This window comes from Procambarus clarkii, chromosome 83 (genome assembly GCF_040958095.1).
Source record: "Procambarus clarkii isolate CNS0578487 chromosome 83, FALCON_Pclarkii_2.0, whole genome shotgun sequence".
NCBI classification, from domain to species: Eukaryota; Metazoa; Arthropoda; class Malacostraca; order Decapoda; family Cambaridae; genus Procambarus; species Procambarus clarkii.
The window spans coordinates 6031185-6046938 of NC_091232.1; the positions used below are offsets into that span (position 1 = coordinate 6031185).

Consider the following 15754-nt stretch of genomic DNA (forward strand, 5'->3'; position numbering starts at 1 on the left):
CTAATGGCTTGGCGCTTTCCCCCCTGATAGTTCCCTTCCCATGTGACAGACATGTACATCCTGTTTTTTGTTGTTGAAATTTAAATAAGTTTATTGAGGTAAAATACACACAAAGGGATGAGGTAGCTCAAGCTATTCTCACCCCGTTCAGTACATCGTGTTAATACATACATAGATACACATCACAAACAATAAACATATTACCGAACATTCTGAGAGATAAACATATACATTTCCTCCTTTACACGTTTGTTTGTTTGTATCTACATACACATAAAGGAGAAAAGTAACTTACGCAGAGATAGAGATAATAAACATACACACGCAAAAAGTCTTTTATCTGAGAGCCCAAACATTTCGACCGAACAAAAAATGTTAAGAGAGGTGAGAAAAGCAGGTCGTCCCACACAAGTGTTCGTCTCCACCAGGCACTTGCTCTCGCCTGTGTTAATCACATGTACATAAATATTTCCTGGTCAAACCTACAGGATTTTTGTGAGTGCATTGTGAAGCCCAGCTCTAGGTGTTATTTGTAGATCATTGTCTATTATTTTTGTTTACATTTAGGTCTTACACGGTACAAGAACGGAGATTTATTCTGACTCTTTATTATTGATGGAAACAGGAGTCTGTTAGGATCATCGAGGTCATCATAGGCCACCAAGAGATCTTCGCCAGGATGCAAGCCACAACAGGTGACTAACTCGTAGATACCCATTTAGTGGTAGATGAACAGAGTCATCAGTTGTCAGGAAACATGCCCAAACGTCTCCTTCTGTTCGGGAATCAAGAACCATTTGATTGTGAGCTGACTGCACTTATAACTCTCCCTCCCACAGGCCTTACATTACTTGTTTTTCTCAAGACAGAGCTGCCAATTATTTTAACTGGTGCATTAAATAATCGTAAAAAATATAATGTTAGCATGAACACGCAAGGGAATTAAAACATATCAACTGACATAGTGAAAACGATCGACGCGAACAGTAGCAGACTGGTTTGAGTCCCCTTTGGCTAATACCTAAATTACCACAGCTAACCAGCCCAGTGACCTACTCCAGCTCTTTCGGACTGCCAAGGTATCTACAAACAATTACCGCTTTTAAACAGCATAGTTCAGACTACACGTCCCTCTGGGAGTTTGGACCTCGTCTACTAATGTAGATCTGACCAAATGCAGACTGTATTAGCAATTAAAGCTTTCCCCGTATCTTGCGTCAAAATTCAAGGTTGATAAACTATGTAATTGAATAGAAAAAATTAAGATATGTTAATTTTTTTTCTGGATAACATAAACCATCTGGGTTTATGTTATCCCAGAATAAACATAAATTATGTTAATCAGGATAACACTCCGGATATCTGAAATTTGCATATTGTAGATAGTGTAGTAGTATTAGGCATCCATCAGTCTCAGGAGACTATGGAGTTGCGCTCTGGTTGTCGGTCTGTTACTGCATAGTGTACACACTGTAATTACAGTGTGTACATATACAGTAACATTAGCTTCAGTAATTATATCACTACCCTTGAATAGGTAGTTTTTTTTTTTTTTTTTTTTTTTTTTTTTTTTTTTTTTTTTTTTTTTATTATTTTCTACCACAGACGTGGCCACACATTTACAATGCTAACCAGCATATATACATTTTCTTCTGTCCTCCATGGACAGGGTTAGAGAAGTGTTAAACATACAGTTCAAGGGTTTATTGAACACTCAACCACAGAAGGTGATTCGGTGCTTTTAAAATGCTAAGCTAACCTACATACGTAAATACAAAGATACACAGATTTACGTACGCCCTACATAAAGTATTAGATGTGTCTTTTACATAGTGTCATTAATGTACATTCACAAAGGTGAAATGTAATTCTGATCAGCTTCCATATTTGCTTTATACCCATACATATACATACACACACACACATACACATACACATACATATATACACACATACATGCATTCACATACATTTGTCTCATTTACCCTGACAGGGTGAGGTAGCTGATAAAGAAACTAGTGTGCAATTAAGCACTTAATCACTGAAGGTGATGAAGGTGCTTTTACAAGCTCATTGAATAGGTAGTGATAGAATCACTACCTACCTAGATAGAATAGAGAAGTGAGAGGAGATCATAAGATGTGAGGAAGATTGAAACAAGGGTGCTAAAGTTGATTAGTAAATGGAGAGCACATAGAGAAAGATGGAGGAGTGGATAGGATAGAGTAAAAGAGAGAGTAGAGGGAATGAGAAGGAAGTATATAGGGTAGAAGGACTGGGGAAATTTTTGATAGGGAAGAGTTAATGAGGGAAGTAAACAGAGAAGAGAAAACAGAATAAATAAATGAAGAAGCAAACATAAACGAAGAATATAAATGACCGGAAGAACGTGTGCATATGCATGTACGCGAATTGACGTGTATGCGTGTGTGTGTGTGTGTGCGTGTGTGTGCGTGCGCGCACGTGTGTGTTGTGTGTTGACTGACCAGTTTATTCACAGTTCGGCGGACCCACCGACGCAGTCTAGAGGCTTGCCTTGTTCAGGTGAGACACCATAGCTAGTTCCTGCTCCAGCGTAATGTGAGCGCTCCTTCTGATGCTCCTTGCGCTACGTCACTCGTTGTTTCTTGTGCTATTGCTACGTAAGCCTTGGCTTTTCAAGTTCAAGTTCTGCTACTTATGCCATTGCTACATCAGTAGTTACTACTTGCTATATCATTGTGCTACTTGTGCTACATCAGCTGGTGTTACTTGCACCACTGCTCCGCCAGCTGGTGTTCCTTGGGCTATTGCTACGTCAGCCAGTTCTCCAGGACTACTTACTGTGTTGTGTTGTATACTTTTAAGGTAAGTTGAGTCATTCATTGCAATCAGGAATTTGTGCTGAATATTAAATGTGTGTGTGTGTGTGTGTGTGTGTGTGTGTGTGTGTACTCACCTAGTTGTGTTTGCGGGGGTTGAGCTCTGGCTCTTTGGTCCCGCCTCTCAACCGTCAATCAACAGGTGTACAGATTCCTGAGCCTATCGGGCTCTATCATATCTACACTTGAAACTGTGTATGGAGTCAGCCTCCACCACATCACTTCCTAATGCATTCCATTTGTCAACCACTCTGACACTAAAAAAGTTCCTTCTAATATCTCTGTGGCTCATTTGGGCACTCAGTTTCCACCTGTGTCCCCAAGTGCGTGTTCCCCTTGTGTTAAATAGACTGTCTTTATCTACCCTATCAATTCCCTTCAGAATCTTGAATGTGGTGATCATGTCCCCCCCTAACTCTTCTGTGTGTGTGTGTGTGTGTTTATTATGTTATGTTCTGCCTGCAGAATCGAGATGTTAGCTGTTGGACCCCGCCTTTCTATACGTCTGTCGTCTAATATACTGACTCCTCAATAAATTTTTTCTTCCATATCCTGCACACACACACACACACACACACACACACACACACACACACACACATGAGGGAAGTAAGCTATTCCCTCACAAGTAAGTGAGGGAATAGCTAACCAGGAACCACTGGAAGAGTTTGAGATTACCAGTGGGGAAGTAAGGAAGTGTTTACTAGAGTTGGACGTGACGAAGGCTATAGGCCCAGATGGAATCTCCCCTTGGGTGCTAAAGGAAGGAGCAAGAGAACTGAGCCTACCACTCTCCATAGTGTATAACAAATCACTGGCAACAGGGGAACTGCCAGATACTTGGAAAGCAGCTAACGTAGTCCCGATATACAAGAAAGGGGATAGACAGGAGGCACTGAACTACAGGCCAGTGTCCCTAACCTGCATACCATGCAAGCTGATGGAGAAGATTGTGCGAAAAAAACTAGTGGAGCATCTGGAGCGAAGGAACTTTGTAACACAGCATCAACATGGGTTCAGGGATGGCAGGTCCTGCCTCACAGGGTTACTTGAATTCTACGACCAGGCAACAAAAATAAGGCAAGAAAGAGAAGGGTGGGCAGACTGCATATTTTTGGATTGTCAGAAAGCCTTTGATACAGTGCCACACAAGAGGCTAGTGCGAAAGTTGGAGATGCAGGCTGGAGTGAGAGGGAAGGTACTCCGGTGGATAGAGGAATACCTAAGCAACAGGAGACAACGAGTCTGTGTGAGGGGTGAGGTCTCAGATTGGCGAGACGTCACAAGTGGAGTCCCGCAGGGGTCAGTCCTTGGACCTATACTGTTTCTGGTATATGTAAATGATCTCCCAGAGGGTATAGATTCGTTCCTCTCAATGTTTGCCGACGATGCAAAAATTATGAGGAGGATTGAAACAGAGGATGATAGTAGGAGGCTACAAGATGACCTGGATAGACTGAGTGAATGGTCCAACAAATGGCTGTTGAAGTTCAACCCGAGTAAATGCAAAGTAATGAAACTAGGCAGTGGAAACAGGAGGCCAGGCACAGGATACAGAATAGGAGATGAAGTACTTAATGAAACAGACAGAGAGAAAGATCTAGGAGTTGATATCACACCAAACCTGTCTCCTGAAGCCCACATAAAGAGAATAACGTCTGCGGCATATGCGAGGCTGGCTAACATCAGAACGGCGTTCAGGAACCTGTGTAAGGAATCATTCAGAATCTTGTACACCACATATGTAAGACCAATCCTGGAGTATGCGGCCCCAGCATGGAGCCCGTACCTTGTCAAGCACAAGACGAAGCTGGAAAAAGTCCAAAGGTATGCTACTAGACTAGTCCCAGAACTAAGAGGCATGAGTTATGAGGAAAGGCTGCGGGAAATGCACCTCACGACACTGGAAGACAGAAGAGTAAGGGGGGACATGATCACAACCTACAAAATCCTCAGGGGAATCGACCGGGTAAACAAGGACGAACTTTTCAACACTGGTGGGACGCGAACAAGGGGACACAGGTGGAAGCTGAGTACCCAAATGAGCCACAGAGACGTTAGAAAGAACTTTTTCAGTGTCAGAGTAGTTAGCAAATGGAATGCATTAGGAAGTGATGTGGTGGAGGCTGACTCCATTCACAGTTTCAAATGTAGATATGATAGAGCCCAATAGGCTCAGGAATCTGTACACCAGTTGATTGACGGTTGAGAGGCGGGACCAAAGAGCCAGAGCTCAACCCCCGCAAGCACAATTAGGTAAGTACAATTAGGTAAGTACACACACACACACACACACACACACACACACACACACACACACACACACACACACACACACACACACACACACACACACACTTTAACTTTAGTATTAACTTTCTTACAAATCGGTTCATCTTTCTTGTTGATTTTCTACATGGAGGATTTATTAAGTATTATTGGCGTATGGGTGACGTTAACAGTGATGTTAACTTGGTCAACATTAAATCCATTGATCTAGTTTTAAATAAACCAGGACTTGATTCCTCGAAGCTTACAATGTTGAGGACTTTGTAACACATATAAATTATTTATTATATTTTGACTGTCAGCACTACATACTTCCGCCATGTATATATGGGTAGAGGCATCCAAATATATTCCAGTCATCAGGCCTAAAGGGAAATAGATCTAAAGTCCATTATATATTTCAATATTTTCGTATTTCCTTTATTTTCACGCCCCTGGTATATCTGTCTTTCCATTATTTGCACAGATAGTTAACGGCGCCGTTGGCACTCATTTCTGAGACAAGATGGACATGTTTGCGTCAGCTAACAGCGTTATTCTCTCAACCAAGTCATCTGTGGACAGTTTCTCCAACGGAATGAGCAACTTGGCCGATTCTGTGGGCACAGCAGCCTTCCTAGCCATCGTGGCCGGGGCCATGGTGCTCAGTGCTGGCCTCGGGGGACTCTCCCTCACCGGCATTGCCAGGATGGACGAGTATTTTGGCTGGCCACTCTGGTCCAGGATATTTCCAGACTGGCGGAAAGAGCACTCTGGAGACCTCCGTCATAACAGGTAAATATGGAGCTTCTGTTGTGTGTTTTTTAACAGAGGTTATCTTGAGATGATTTGGGGGCTTTTTAGTGTCCCCGCGGCCCGGTCATCGACCAGGCCTCCACCCCCAGGAAGCAGCCCGTGACAGCTGGCTAACACCCAGGTGGATGCAGGTGTGGATCATGTTAAGCTATGTCATACTAGTTTCCACGCGGACAAGACACGTTAGTATGTTTACATCCGGGGTCCCCATTACTGGTGTGTGAACACTATTACACAAACACACAAACACACACCTTAGAGACTCATATTGGCACGAATTAACGCCTAAAATTATTGAATCATGTTATTTGCATTTGCGGGAATCTTACGCATATTTGCGAGGAATAGCTTTGCTTAAAATATATATTAGCTGTTCTTTAAATTTTCCTGAAATTTGTAAAATCTTCGCAAGTTGCGAATGCACGAAAACAGGAAAGAATTTCAGAGAAGTAAAATTATCGACCACAATTGCCTGCAATTTTCTGAGAACTGGACGTATTTTTTGTGTGAAAACATGGAAGGCGATAAAAAAAAAAGAGGTCAGTGCTTTTAATTATGTTTTGGTGAGTCTTCTAAGTTCTTATATAAGGTAATTTGCTGAGAATTGATTCCAAGACCAATTGCCTCTTTCGTTTGAAGACTGTAATACCCTTGGGGGGGGGGTAATTACTTATTAATTTAATTCATTGACACCATCATTAGCATCTCGTAATTATTGGACCGTATTAATGATCATTGACACTGTAATCACCTTGGATATGTACTACCGCTGTCACTGAGATAACCGCCCCCCATCACCGCTACTGCCGCCACCACAATCACCACCAACCACAACTACCACTATATGTTCCCCTCCCTCCCATAAACCCCCTGGGCACACCCCCAGCCCCTCAAGTCACGTGTGTGTGTGGGCACACCCCCAGCCCCTCAAGTCACGTGTGTGTGTGGGCACACCCCCAGCCCCTCAAGTCACGTGTGTGTGTGTGTGCACACAGTGGGACCAGCGGGACCTGTTTAGTGTTTGTTTACCTCGCGTCAGCTGTTAACATTGTGGCCACATGTTTATTTACCTCGCGTCAGCTGTTAACATTGTGGCCACATGGTTTATTTACCTCGCGTCAGCTGTTAACATTGTGGCCACATGTTTATTTACCTCGCGTCAGCTGTTAACATTGTGGCCACATGGAACATCTCCTCTGGACCCCGCCTTCACTCTAACTTGTCACAGCTGGAACACAGCAGTGCAGCCCTTCTTTAGAACACGTCTGCTCTGGAATTCGACTAATCTAGAGCATGCCTCCTCTGGAACATGTCTTCTCAGGAACACGTCTTCTCAGGAACACGTCTTCTCAGGAACACGTCTTCTCAGGAACACGTCTTCTCAGCAACACGTCTTCTCAGGAACACGTCTTCTCAGGAACACGTCTTCTCAGGAACATGTCTTCACAGGAACACGTCTTCACAGGAACACGTCTTCACAGGAACCTTCCTACTGTGGAAAATATTTTCTCTGGAGGACGGGTTCTATGAATCAAAGTTTTCTGCTGATCTTACTTTTGCTCTGCGAATATATAATAATATATTGAGATAAATGGACACAAACCCATAGAAAGACAGATGCATGCAAAGAATAAATAAGCAAAGAGAATAATAATCAAATTGCGAAGTATGAGAGAGAGAGAGAGAGAGAGAGAGAGAGAGAGAGAGAGAGAGAGAGAGAGAGAGAGAGAGAGAGAGAGAGAGAGAGAGCTACACTCCTCAACACTTTCTCAACCTTAGGTTATAGAAGCTGCGTCCGCTGTCCTACATAGGCTCAACTTTACTCTTAGTACCTGGAGGCTGTGCAGGTCAGAGTGTTAGGGTTGATGTAGGTTGGAGGAAGCCAAGGGTTGCCTGATTGACCAGTCCAGCAACCAGGAGGCCTGGTCGACGACCGGGCCGCGGGGACGCTAAGCCCTGGAAGCATCTCAAGGTAACCTGGAGGGAGTTGATGTGGGTTTAAGGGGCAAAATGAATGCCCATACCTTTGTATTTTTATGTTTTAGTTACTTGATCTTTGTAAGTACTTGGCACTGTCTTTATCTGAGTGTCTTTATCTGAGTGTTTTTGTCTGTGTGTCTGTGTGTGTTTGTGGCTCTGTGCTTTTGCGCGTCATTGTTGATCTTTACTTGTCAATGTATATGTTTGTTTTTGTGTATCTGGCTCCGTATTTTTTCTGTTGTTTCGTCTGTTTGCTGTATGTGATTGGTTTGTTAACTATTGAGTAATTTTTGTCTGGACTATTTACTCAAATATTCCCCGCTAGGACACTGGAGGCACACACACACACACACACACACACACACACACACACACACACACACACACACACACACACACACACACACACACACACACACACAGTTCATTGACAGTTTAGAGGCGGGACCAAAGAGCCAGAGCTCAACCCCGGAAGCACAAATAGGTGAATACAAATTGGTGAGTACAAATAAATATACATCTCAATTATTTATACAGGTCATCAGACGAAAACTTGATCGCCACCTATTCAACCGGCGAATATCCTATAATGTTTCTTTCAACACCATCACACACATGCTCAAAGGCTTCTTCATGATTCCCAATCTGTACAGAACTGTCGCCAGCCTCGTCCGTTTGGGATGATTCAAGAGTACAGTCACCAGTTTGACCTCTTGAAAGCAATAAAGTTGTAATCTGGTTACATTAATATAACATTAATTATATTATGACACATTATATTATGACACTTTTACAGCTTTGGTCACGTGGTTACATTTGTATTTCGTTCAGTTCCTTCTATATAAATCAAATTGCACTATACACATTTGTTGATATTTGACAGTAAATCTTTGTCATGTCTTTGGAATCCGCGACACCTTGTAACTTGGTTATTTTGAATAGTTAAATGTCTGCCTAAGGCAACTGATTATTCAATTTTGGAAAAGTTTCGTGAAATTAGTGGTTTAACCTCAAGTGTTATTGTGGATGATGAGACTGTCCATACGAGACTGTCCACACGAGACTGTCCATACGAGACTGTCCATACGAGACTGTCCATACGAGACTGTCCATACGAGACTGTCCATACGAGACTGTCCATACGAGACTGTCCATACGAGACTGTCCATACGAGACTGTCCATACGAGACTGTCCACACCAGACTGTCCACATCAGACTGTCCACACCAGACTGTCCACACCAGACTGTCCACACCAGACTGTCCACACACCAGACTGTACACACCAGACTGTCCACATCAGACTATCCACATCAGACTATCCACACGGGCTCAGCAAAGCTGCTTCACCGGTCGAGAAACTTTCAGAGCAACACAGCGCTCATCGTCTTGCATATATCAACCTAATATAACAGTAGTTGCATGCACGACCATTACTAATTACTGACTACAAACTATTATATGAATATATAGGAGCGCGGATCAGCTCGAGGCTACCACATAATTACAAGTCTTGCTCTACTGAAGCAGAAAACGAGTCTCTGGCAGACATATAAGCAGCCAGGGTTAATAATTAGTCTTCATCACCACGTGTAATTACAAACAGTAGTTATCTAGTGGCACAGACCAGAATTTAACATATATCTATAAAGAAATTTCACAAAAAAACACTGTGACATAAATTCCTGAGGAAGAATGTCGGGGTTCCTGATCTGGTTCAAGAGCTATAGAGGACGACAAAAAGTCAGATTCCAAGGAAAAACATTCTCTTCAAAGAGTCTGGAAAACGAGACCCCGCAGGGAGGAATACTAAGCCCCTTCCTCTTCAACTGTGTCATGGAACAATTCATGTAGCTCAGGTTACCAAAGCCAAACTGCTTAACTATGCAGACGACTTTGTGGTCATCATCAATGGCCAAGGCGCCAGGAATCATGCACAAAAATGCCTAGATATCATCAACAGGGAAGCAGAACGCAGAGCAGTGAAAATAAACAGCAATAAAACCAAAGCAATGGTCGTTAAAATGAGAACTCAAGACATCAGACTCGCAATACAAGGACGAGAAATTGAGTGTGTTATCTCTTTTCAACACCTTGGAGTCATAATAAACAGCCAGTTGAAATTCACTCAAGAAGTTGAATATCTTCGACAACGTTGCAAAGCCAGAAACTCAGTTTTGCTCTCCTTGACAAGTCTTAGAGAGGGTGCATCTCTACCAGTACTCAACATGTACTACGTTCAAGCAGTTAGGTCACTCATTGACTATGCTGCTCCTGCTCTTACATCCCTCAGTGATAACCAATGGGAGAAACTCGGTTTTCACAAAATGATGCTCTCAAAACAATGCTGAGAGCACCTTCATGGACGCGTCGAGAGAATCTAAGAATTGAAACCAGCCTTAGAAAACAGAATCAAACAAAGGATAGCCACCATAACGGCAAAACTTGTTGGAACCACCGCCAGACTGTCAATCAAAGATAGCATACACAGATCGCTTCATATAAACCTTTAATATATAACAAATACATGGACGGATAATCTGGTCAAGATTCTAGAGAAATTGGGCTTTAAACGAACCATTAGAAACAAAGGAGAAGATAGACCATATCAACACTTTCGGCAGCCTCCTCCATGGGAAGAATCGAGTCTAAAGATAATCATTAATGAATTACCAGTTAAAAAATCAGCATGTGGGTCGCAGAGGCTCAAAGCTGTCACAGAACAACAAATGGAAACCATCTCAAGACCGACAACCACTCACATCTTTACAGATTGATCAGTTGATACACACATAGCCTTTGTCACATCCATATCTAGCAGATGCTTCCTCACCTCCCCACTGGTAATCACAAACTCCTCTAGTGGTGTCTGGTTAGATATTCCCTCTCTTATCTCTGGGACTTATCCTTGCTCACCTGTGAGGACCTCCTGGAATTTCTTATTGAGTTCTTCGCACACTTTCTTGTCGTTTGTAGTGAATCTGTCTGCCCCTATCCTCAGTTACATTACCTGTTCCTACACTGTTTTTTTTTCTCCTGATGTGGCTGTGCAGCAATTTAGGTCTAGTCTTTGCCTTGCTTGCTATGTCATTTTCATATTATTGCTCTGCCTCTCTTCTCTCCAAGACGTATTCATTCCTGGCGCTCTGGTATCTTCCTCTGCTCTCTAGTGTCCTGTTATTTCTATAGTTTCTCCACGCCCACATCACGCCCTAGCACACGACAAAGCTAGTTGCTTTGCTAGCTTACATCTCCGATTAAACCATGGGTTTCTTGACTACATTGATTTTTTTTTCTTTTGGACTGGGACGAACTTGTCTGCTGCCTCCTTCCACTTCTGTGTGATGTAGTCCATCATGTCTTGGGGCCGTTTTCCTCTGAGCTCTGTTTCCCAAGTTATATCTCCTAAGAATTTCCTTATCTCCTCATAGTTTCCCTTCCGGAATGCCGGCCATTTGTCTTATCAGTGTGTGTGTGTGTGTGTGTGTGTGTGTGTGTGTGTGTGTGTGTACCGGTACAAATAGTAAATACACACACATGCTCTTTTCGTCGCCATAATTTTGAGATTTAAAGTCGTTGCTACAAAGATTGAATGTTCACCCTCATAGCGCACGTGCGTGAGGCGTGACTGTGCACGCGCGTGAGGCGTGACTGTACACTACATACACACAAGTCCACGCCCGCGCGCTCAACCAGACCCGTGACATACTTAAGCACACACTAACCCACACACACACAAACACGCCCTCAATGTGTGTGTGTGTGTGTGTGTGTGTGTGTGTGTGTGTGTGTGTGTGTGTGTTCTATCATTCGTGTCTGATACATAAACATAAACAATTAGTATTATTATTTTTATTATTATTATTATTTGTAGTAATACTATACCATAATAATATATACAAATACTTATTATTAATGCATCTATAATTATTATTGAACTATAATCATTTTCTAATAATATTTATTATTAACACCAGAATAATTAGTAGTAATACAATATTTTATTGTTATAAAAATGTCATTATTTATATTGTAATGTTACTATTTTTAAAACTATAATGTTATTTTTTTTACTTTTATAGTGATACCGACACAGTGAGCTTCGCGCTCCGCCTTCTGACCAACGCCCTGGAGAAGTACACACAGAGGAGTACATCAGTGTACTCTCACAACCACCATAACACCAGTAGTGATGGTGTACTCTCACCATCACAGCACCAGTGATGGTGTACCAACACCACCACCACAGCACCAGTGATGGTGTACCAACACCACAGCACCAGTGACACAGCAATTCAACACCATCACCTCACTTCAGCGTCTCAAAGTTACTCCAGTCAAACATGAATGCTCCAGATTTCAGTGTTCAATAATGAGGAGGAGAAGAAAAGGAGAAGGAGGAGAAGGAGGAGGAGAGGAGTTCAATAAGGAGGAGGAGGAGGACTTTGTATCTCTGAAGACACAGCCATGACACTTCACTACACCAAATATTTGCTTTAAACCTCCACCAGTTAAATCAACTTCCTGCACCTCCACCTCTCCCTCTTTCACACTACAGGTCATTGACACCACACGCACTCAGGATACATCAACACACTGCCTTAGTCATCAACTGGGTCGTCAACATACACCCATACAGTCCACGTCATTTGGTCAGAAATCTCTTGTAATTATGTTATTGTTTTACGTTGTGTATTTCATAATAATGTTTATTAATGACACTGTATGATTCTTTGAGAGTCAGACTTCGATGGGAAAACTGAAGTTTAATAACTTGTATGAGACGAGATTTTATCGTGTATTTGTTCAAGTGTTCTATCTTACACTTATACACACTTGCAATGTTTGTTGAATAGATGTTTCAGGTTTTATATTTATTTCAATCTAATATATATTATTTTATTGTATTATATATTTATTATGATGTATTTTATATATTCTACTGTTGATTGCTTCTGGTAAGCGTCAACAAATAAATATTTTTGCTATTGACAGTGTATGTCTTCACTTTCCTCTATGTCAACTGGAGGATGTGTTCACATGAAGCCCCATGAGAATGTCCAAACTTGCCACCAGGTTGGTTCCGGATCTGAAGGGTATGCAGTTTGGAGCAAAACTGGTTAAACTGTATTTCACGTCATTGGAAGAAACGATAATCAGAGGGGGATATGATCACGACGTATAACATACGTAGGAAAAATTGACAGAGATAATAGGGAAGAGTGTTTGACATGGAAGGAAATCAAGATGAGTTTTGGTTTGGTGGTGAGATTAAGAACCATCAACCTCTAACACTATGACCTCACTATCAACTGTGGTGGTCAAGGAGGGTTTACCACAACAATACCTTACTGCCCAAACTCCAAATACATTTTAGCCTTGAACAAAGTCGTCCAGGGCAAAAGGTGTTCTCTCTATCAGGTATTTATCAGGAGAATCCGCTCAGTCATTACGACTATATAGCACTTGGAAGGGATATGAGAAGAACGACTTGGAATATGAAAGAGGAAAGGACTGGTACCCAACCAATTGGACGGTCGGGGATCGAACTCCGATCTGGAAAAGCGAGACCGTCACCCAACCGTCCAGCCCACGGCAAAAGTAGACTCTCACTGAATGTACACCAAGAAGGGAGCTACAGCTCTTAGTATATATATATATATATATATATATATATATATATATATATATATATATATATATATATATATATACCAGATTCCTAAGAGGAAGGTACACGGATGACTCTTGAATGTTCAAAAAATTAGTTGGGATATTTACAGAAAAGTTAATAAGAGTAAAGGTGCTAGTATTCAAGTTCGCAGTCAAATGAGGGTTAAGACGGGCCCAGGATTGGTTCAAACCCACCAGGCACAGCTAGGTTAGACAATTAGGAAAGTTCACACACACGCAAGCACAATTAAGCGCCTCCACGGCCTGGCATGATGAGGCAATTGCAGTATTGAGCACGGTACTGGAGGAACAATGATCTGTTGAGGCCGTGGAGAGTGGAAAGTCCTTCACAACCTCAGATTACACTGGCACTACTTTCATGACCTCTAACCTCACTTACGCTACTTCTGAAACCTTTAACTTCACTTAGACGTCTTTTTGTGACCTTTAACCTTACTTGCATTACTTTTCTGACCTCTAACTTCACTTACATTAATTTTGTGACATCTAACCTTGCAATATTTTGTAATCTCTAACCTTATGCTTCTTTGATGACCTCTAACCTTACTTACACTACTTTTATGACCTCTAACCTTACTTACACTACTTTTATGACCTCTAACCTTACTTACACTACCTTTATGACCTCCGTCAACACTTACACTACCTTCACGACCTGTCCCGGATCTCTTAACCTCCCGACTGGCACAATATTTCTCAAGCATCAACAAGATTATCAATCAAAAACCTAATTTACAATCCATTAACAGGAGAACTATAACACCAGCTGACCATTAAGACAGGTACCGAAACAATGGAAAATTTAAAGCTAAAGAAAAGAGGTTTAGCAGGATAATGGACGTGTACGGATGGAGATATATCCGGTTAAAGATAAATGAGCAAATATCCGTTCCTGAGAAACACTCTCACTTTCACTCGCCGTGACGCTGTGTCAGTACGAGTTTATTTCTTGCCGGGTCGTGTCACTCTCCCTCTCAGTCCCTTTCCCACAGCCTGGGAGAGAGGAGAGTAACCAAGCCGTCTCAAAAATTCACGCGATTAATACACACAAAGGAAAAACCTCACTGACGTGAAAATTATGAGCCAGATGTTAATGGATCAGGTTAGCAGTTACCCCGAGGGAGCTACAGATTAAACTAGCTGGATTTATGGACTGTTTTGAGAGCTCGAAGTGTGTGCGCATTACTTAAAGCAATTACTGATTCCAGCGTAATTAAGGCTTCCTATTGTTCTAGAGCATTCACCTGTATTTATTGACAATTTCTGCTATCGCAAAGCCTTAAAAAGAAGACTGAAATAACGTGAAATCACTGAAAGAATTGAGGAAATTTGTCACAGTGCTGCAAGAGTGGAGGCACTCGAGGACCAGAGCCGCGACCATGTCGAACAGCGACGAGACGACGCCCCTCCCAGCCAACCACACTACTCACACACCAGGGTCTCCACGCACTCTAAATCAATTCTTCGCCTCGGGGCTCACCAGCGTATTACATAACGTCGACCTGGCCACGGTGGGAAAGGTCCTGCTGCTAACGGCGCTGGTGCTGCTCATCTACGACCTGCTGGTCTACCTGCTGGCGTCCACCTCGAGCAGGAAGCGGCTGCTGATGACACCGTGGCTGACCCAGATCTTGTCGCGTTCCTGGGACGACCTTAGCGACAGATGGTCCTTCGCCAGGTGAGGAATGGGGCCTTTGCCGGGTGAGGAGGGTACAACGCCAGGTGAGGCGAGTACAACGCCAGGTGAGGCGGGTTCAACGCCAGGTGAGGCGGGTACCACGCCAGGTGAGGCGGGGTGTTTAGCTAGGCTGCGGTGCGTGACCTTCACCGCGGGGAGGTGGGACACTACTAAACGCCTGGGGTCCGTGGCCGGGTAAAGTAAGGGTGTGATGAAACAGGCGAATAGATAATTATCAAAGGCTGTTACTTAGCTAAATTTACTTTGGAGTTCAGTTCCTGATAACATTATGTGTCTCTGTAACCTTTTTCACTACCTCTCACGGAATAGTTATAGGTTGTATAGTGAATTATTTAAACTAACTTTAAATACAACATCTCTAGTTACGTGAGTTAGTGACAAGATAAGAGACATAGATCAACGTAACTAATGTATTTGTGTTATACCTTAAACAACAA

The 15754-nt window shown here is 42.5% G+C and overlaps 1 protein-coding gene across 1 annotated transcript; it reads left to right on the top strand.

Annotated features, from left to right (window-relative positions):
• The first annotated feature begins 429 nt into the window (after positions 1 to 429).
• Positions 430 to 12914, top strand: LOC138358440 (uncharacterized). Its single transcript, XM_069316331.1, has 3 exons — positions 430 to 2847; positions 5617 to 5924; positions 12007 to 12914. Exons 2-3 carry the CDS (start codon positions 5656 to 5658, stop codon positions 12146 to 12148), a joined length of 411 nt encoding a protein of 136 aa, XP_069172432.1. The 5' UTR covers positions 430 to 2847; positions 5617 to 5655; the 3' UTR covers positions 12149 to 12914.
• Positions 12915 to 15754: the final 2840 nt, after the last annotated feature.

Excerpts from the sequence above, each read along its gene's own strand:
- LOC138358440 (XM_069316331.1), top strand. The coding sequence starts at position 5,656 with ATGGACATGTTTGCGTCAGCTAACAGCGTTATTCTCTCAACCAAGTCA. Across the intron at positions 5,925-12,006 it reads GGAGACCTCCGTCATAACAG|TGATACCGACACAGTGAGCT; the intron begins GTAAATATGGAG and ends TTACTTTTATAG.